Source organism: Lucilia sericata, unplaced genomic scaffold (genome assembly GCF_015586225.1).
Source record: "Lucilia sericata isolate MDLA Ls3-8-SP2 unplaced genomic scaffold, ASM1558622v1 Contig000378F_arrow, whole genome shotgun sequence".
NCBI lineage: Eukaryota > Metazoa > Arthropoda > Insecta > Diptera > Calliphoridae > Lucilia > Lucilia sericata.
Genome location: NW_023994397.1, coordinates 360,801 through 368,019, shown reverse-complemented (window position 1 = coordinate 368,019; position 7,219 = coordinate 360,801). Strand labels below are relative to the sequence as shown.

The 7,219-nt window shown below is 26.8% G+C and overlaps 1 protein-coding gene across 1 annotated transcript in view; it reads right to left on the bottom strand.

The window, feature by feature from the left end:
- Positions 1-2,264: 2,264 nt before the first annotated feature.
- Positions 2,265-7,219, bottom strand: part of LOC119604287 (putative uncharacterized protein DDB_G0277255) — a 73,420-nt gene continuing 68,465 nt past the window's right edge. The window contains exon 3 of the mRNA XM_037956821.1: positions 2,265-2,524. Within this exon, the coding sequence (XP_037812749.1) occupies positions 2,380-2,524 (145 nt within the window). The 3' untranslated portion in view covers positions 2,265-2,379. The remainder of the gene's footprint in view (positions 2,525-7,219) is intronic.

Genomic DNA, 7,219 nt, shown 5'->3' with positions numbered 1-7,219 from the left:
GCTAAAAGAAGCTGAAGGAAGGAACAAAAAATAAATACAAAATTTAACAGTAAATTGAACAGACAGCTAAAATACCATAAATGGACAGTAAACAGCCAATATTATGTCAGAATTTGCTAAAAACACAAAAAAAAAAAAGAAAACAGCGCACAGATTTAACAATAAAAACAAAACTGTAGAGAAGAAAAAAAATCAACAAAACTTTTTTTTCGTGTTCCCACAAAAGAAGAGAAATCTTTATTAAAATTATGACTTGATTTGTGGCTTCATTGATTGTGGTTGGTTAGCTACTAGGCTTAAAGCCCGACCAATAATGAAAATTATTTGATCAATATATATTTCATTTAGACATGTTTTTTTCTTTCATCTGTTTATTTGCTTTAAACAAACATGTAGAAAATCTCTTGGCGGTATGTTGAAAAGTTAATTAAATAAACTTGTTAACAAAAAATAAACTTATACACTGGACGATCGATCGATCGTTGAGCTTAAAAATTGTCTCTCATCAATAAATAAATTTTTAAAAATATCATAAATGTATTATTTATATATTTTTTTTATTATTTCTTCAATTCTTCATTAAATAAACATTAAAATTGAGTACAAATTACACGCATATAGTGTGTATATGGAGTGCGTGCGTGTCTTGAACTATCAGACGGTTATACAAATATTGAGAGATACATAATATTACGCCAGCAAATAACCCAGCAAACAGTGGACTGTGCAATTGAAAGGTAAATCGTTGTAACTGATATCGATAATGATATAGACCTAACATGACTATAAACTAATCCTTAATTTTGACTATAGAATGATAGAAGAACTGATCTGTAGTATTAACTACAGAACTATATGTAGTTCTGAGTATAGACTGGTCTAAAGATTAATCTGTAGTATTGACTATAGACTCAACAATAGTCTTGACTAAAGACTGATCTATAGCATTGACTATAGACTAATCTATAAACTTGACTACATGCAGATCTATCGTTCTTGAATATATACTGATCTATAGTCTTGATAATAGACTTATCTATTTTCTTGTCTTTAGACTGATCTATAGTCTTGATTATAGACTGATTATAGTCTTGACTATAGTTATGGTCTAAAGTCTATACTCTTGACTATAGATTGATCTTTACTATTGACTAGACTGATCTATAGTCTTGACTATAGACTGATCTATAGTCTTGACTATAGACTGATCTATAGTCTTGACTATAGACTGATCTATAGTCTTGACAGCAGACTGATCTACAGTTTTGACTATAGACTGAATTATAATCTTGACTATAGATTGATATATAGTATTGGCTATAGACTAATATATAGTCTTAACTGTATACTAATCTACATCATTGTCTATAGAATGCTCTATAGTCTTAACAGTAGAATGATCTATAGTCTTGACTATAGACTGATCTACAGTTTTGACTATAGACAGATCTACAGTCTTGACTATAGACTGATCTATCGTCTTGACTATAGACTGATCTATAGTCTTGACTATAGACTGATGTATAGTCTTGGCTATAGACTGATCTATAGTCTTGATTATAGACTGATCTATAGTCTTGACTATAAACTGATCTATAGTTTTGACAATAGACTGATCTATAATCTTGACAATAGACTGATCTATAATCTTGACAATAGACTGATCTATAATCTTGACTATAGACTGATCTATAGTCTTGACTATAGACTGATATATAGTCTTGACTATAGACTGATCTATAGGCTTGACTATAGACAGATCTACAGTCTTGACTATAGACTGACCTACAGTCTTGACTATAGACTGATCTATAATCTTGACTATAGACTGATCTATATAGTCTTGACTATAGAATAATCTATATTCTTGACTATAGACAGATCTGTAGTCTTGACTATAGACTGATGTATAGTCTTGACTATAGACTGATTTATAGTCTTGACTATAGACTGATCTGTAGTCTTGACTATAGACTAATCTATATTCTTGACTATAGACTGATCTGTAGTCTTGACTATAGACTGATATACAGTCTTGCCACCTATTATTGACTATAGGTTTATGTATAACATTGACTATAGAGAGATCTATAGCCTTACCTGTAGACTGAAATACAGTCTTGACGTAAGAATGATCTATACTATTGACTACAGACTGATCTATAGTCTTAACTATAGATTGATCTATAGTCTATACTCTAGACTGATCTATAGTCTTGACTATAGACTGATCTATAGTCTTGACTAGAAACTGATCTATATAGTAATATAGTAATAACTATAGACTGTTCATTAGTAATGAATATAGACTGATCTATACTATAGGTTTGTCTTAAAGTCGGATAATATATTCTTCCTTCCTATATGTTAATACTACCCTCAAATGAAATTAAATTTTATAGTTGAATTATTACGAAAATTTTTGATAAAACTTACCAGTAAACCAGTTTCAACATTTGGTATTAAAATAATTTTTGAACCATCCATTAAATTATTTTCTTTTAATAAACCATCTTGAAGTTCTCTGCAAAAAAATCGAAGAAAATATAAACAAAAATTAATAAAATATATAAAAATTTGTAAAAAGAAGTCTGACATAGTAACTAAACTACTTAGTACTTATTTGGTAGTTAAGTTTGTTAGAGAAAAAAAGCACAACAATTCCATAACAAAGCCCTTTCAAGAAAACCAAAACAAAGCAACAATTACCATTGTTTGTATTAGCAACAAAAATTGAAAAAAAAAAAACTATTCGAAATACTACCTACTACTTATTTTAACTACTAATAGTTTCTTAAGTGTAACATATAAAATTTATTTTTAATTTCATTTTTTTAAATAAAATTAATTATAAATAAAGAAATGTGTTTGGAATATTTAAAAAATATGCAGAGACAACAAAGAAAAATTTTTAATTTATAACAAAAACAACATTTACCGAGTAATAACAATGACAGCAGTGTCAGTTGAATGTTTAATGACAATTTTTTTTCTTCTTCTTCTTCTGTTTAAACTTCATTTATATTTTATGTATAAAATATATAAAACAAATAAAATACAATTGCAAATAATGCTCCAAGTACTTGTATTTCAAATAAAATAAATTCAAATTCTGTGTTTCAGTTTCGAAGTAAAAGAAACACTTAATCAACTGAAGCGAGGGTTCGGTATTTTTCCAAAAAGTTTATATATATATATATTTTTTTTTTTTTTTTTTTGACAAATTTTGAAATAAACGATTTAAAATTTGAGGGTCGGTCATTGTTTTTTTGGGACATTTTTTAAATTTTATAAGTCTAATTTGTATTATGGTATTGCAGTAAATTTAAAATTATTGTGTACAACTTTTCTATACACAAATGGATGACAATCTGATGAACTTTCTATAGAAATATTGATTTAAATATGATCTCTAAATCGCATTCTGAATGTTGATCATAATATAAACAACCTTTCTATATAACATAGACAACAATCTGAACAAGTTTTATATAGAAAATTTGTTTATAATATGAATAAGTTTTTCTATAGAAAAGTTGTTCATAATCTGAACAAGTTTTCTATAGAAAAGTTTTTAATAATCCGAACAACTTTTATATAGAAAAGTTATTCACAATCTGAACAACTTTTATATAGAAAAGTTGTTCACAATATGATAAATTTTTATATAGAAAAGTTGTTGACAATCTGAACAAGTTTTCTATATAAAAGTTGTTCATAATCTAACAAGTTTTCTATAGAGAAGTTATTCACAATCTAAACTACTTATATAGAAAAGTTCACAATCTGATCAATTTTTATATAGAAAAGTTGTTCAAAATCTAAACACGTTTAGAAAGTTGTTGACAATCTGAACAAGTTTTTATAGAAATGTTGTTGCCAATCTGAACAAGTTTTCTATAGAAATGTTGTACATAATATGAACAAGTTTTCTATAGAAAAGTTGTTCACAATCTAAACAAGTTTTCTATAAAAAAGTTGTTCACAATCTGAACAAGTTTTCTATAGAAAAGTTGTTTACAATCTGAACCAGTTTTCCATAGAAAAGTTGTTTACAATCTGAACCAGTTTTCTATAGAAAAGTTGTTCACAATCTGAACCAGTTTTCTATAGAAAAGTTGTTCACAATCTGAACCAGTTTTCTATAGAAAAGTTGTTCACAATTTGAACAAATTTTTTATAGAAAAGTTGTTTACAAGCTGAACAATCTAACAATCTTAGCAAGTTTTCTATAGAAAAGTTGTTTACAATCTGAACAAGTTTTCTATAGAAAAGTTGTTCATAATCTGAACAAGTTTTCTATAGAAAAGTTGTTCATAATCTGAACAAGTTTTCTATAGAAAAGTTGTTCATAATCTGAACAAGTTTTCTATAGAAAAGTTGTTCATAATCTGAACAAGTTTTCTATAGAAAAGTTGTTCATAATCTGAACAAGTTTTCTATAGAAAAGTTGTTCAAAGTCTGAACAAGTTTTCCATAGGAAACTTTGTCACAATCTGAACAAGTTTTCTATAGAAAAGTTGTTTACAATCTGAACAAGTTTTCTATAGAAAAGTTGTTCAGAATCTGAACTAGTTTTCTATAAAATATTCTAAAAGTGTATTCTATAGAAAAGTTGTTCACAATCTGAACAAGTTTTCTATTGAAAAGTTATTTACATTCTGCACAAGTTTTGTATGGGAAAATTGCTCAGCATCTGAACAAGTTTTCTATAGAAAAGTTGTTCATAGTTATTTACAATAAGAACATGTATTCTATAGAAAATTTGTTCATAATCTGAAAGTGTTTTCTATAGCGAAGTTGTCCACAATCTGAACATGTTTTCTTTAGCGAAGTTGTCCATAATCTGAACATATTTTCTATAGCGAAGTTGTTGACAATCTGAACAAGTTTTCTGTAAAAAAATTTTAAAAAAAATCTTGCAAGGTAATGACATTTTTTGCACGATTTTTGGTTTAAAATACAAATTATTTTAAATATTATTGTTGTTTTTGTTGTACAGCCATCATTAACGAAAAAAAATTCACGAAAATTTTAAAACAAATAAATGTTAATTTTATGCTGATAAAGCTCTTCTTTTTTCTTGACTGGCGAAGGGGGAAATAAACTGTTTAAAAATTGTATTGTATTTTATGTTAAACAGACAATCACCTCTTTTAAAGGAAAATAAATTAACAACAAAAAAAGTTTAATCATCATATATATTCTTAATAAAGAAAACAATAAAACAAAACTTTTGCTATTTAAGCCAGTTTTTGGAAGAAAATTAAAAAAAAAATTAAATAAAACATTTATTTAGTTATGAATTAAGTTCAACAACAATTTATAAATTAACACCTGCAATAATAATAATAAATATTAAGAGAAACAAAAACAACATTTAAACAAAAAGTTAATAAACAAATCAGCACATGTGTCAACAGCGACATTTGACTTTAAGATGTAAACAAATTTTTTTAAACTTTTTTTGTTAAATTGATTTGTTAACAAGTTTTCAGAAGTGAGTTTCTGTCTCATGAAGAGATTTGAACTAATATCTTATATACTAGATTAACAAGAGTTTCATTTTGACATCCGCCTTGTCTTCAATATCCGCATATTTTAGAGATTAAATTGAAAATCCGGTAGTTTGTTTCTAATACCAGCTTAACTTCTTCTAACACTGAAAAACTTAGAAAACTTAACATTTAATTGAATCAATTAAATTTATAAATTGTAGCAGGTAAAATGTTGTTTATTTTAGCAAACTCAAAAATTTAGTTTCTTTCAGTGTATGCTTAAAGGAAATCAATTTTTAATATAAAAATTATTGTAATTCCCCCCAAGGATTTAATTTATTATTTTCTTTAAAAGCCTGATTTTAAAATTATTTTGAATTTAAAGTCATCGAAAAAAACCCTTTAAATTTATATATTAAAATAAAGTAATTAATGTATCACTTTAAAGTTCAAAATTTATATAAAAGAATATAGTATTCGTCATATCAGTAAATGTGATTAAATTTTAAATGAAAGTCATTGAACGGAAAACTGTCGTATTTAAATAATATTAAGAAAACACTTTCAATTTTTCAATTTAAGTAAAAAAATTGTGCTCAATATTGGAATAACTTTTGTATCGAAAACTTGCTCACAGTCAGGACAGCTTTTCTTTAGAAAATATGCTCCAATTGGGACAATTTTCTATAGAAAATATGCACACAATTGAGACAACTTTTCTATAGAAAACTTGCTCACAATTGGGACAAATTTTCTATAGAAAATATGCTCCAAATTGGGACAACTTTTCTATAGAAAACTTGCTCATAATTGGAAAAAATTTTCAATAGAATATTTGGTCACAATTGGGACAAATTTTCTATAGAAAACTTGCTCACACTTGGGACAAATTTTCTATAGAAAACTTGCTCACACTTGGGACAAATTTTCTATAGAAAACTTGCTCAAAGTTGGTAGAAACTTTTTATAGAAAACTTGCTCACAATTGAGAGAATTTTGTATAGAATACTTGGTCACAATTGGGACAAATTTTCTATAGAAAACTTGCTCACACTTGCGACAAATTATCTATAGTAAACTTGTTCACAATTGGGACAAATTTTGTATAGAAAACATGATCACAATATGAACTGATCTTCTATAGAAAATTTGCTCAAGTTATGGACTGATATTCTATAGAAAACTTGCTCACAATTGTGACAACTTTCCTATAGAAAATTTGATCACAATTGGGACAACTTTTTTATAGAAAATTTGCACTCAATTGGGACAACTTTTCTATAGAAAATTTGGTCTCAATTGGGACAACTTTTTTATAAAAAATTTGCTCTCAATTGGGACAACTTTTCTATAGAAAATTTGCTCTCAATTGGGACAACTTTTCTATAGAAAATTTGGTCTCAATTGGGACAACTTTTCTATAGAAAATTTGCTCTCAATTGGTACTCACAATTGAGACAAATTTTCTATAGAAAACTTGCTTTCAATTGAGACAAATTTTCTATGGAAAACTTTCCCACAATTGGGACAAATTTTCTACAGGTAACTTGCTTTCAATTGGAACAAATTTTCTATAGAAAACTTGCTCACAATATGGACTGATCTTCTATAGAAAATTTGCTCACAATTGGGATAACTTTTCTATAGAAAATGTAGCTCTAAATTGGGACAACTTTTCTATAGAAAATTTTCTCACAATTGGGAAAACGTTTCTATAGAAA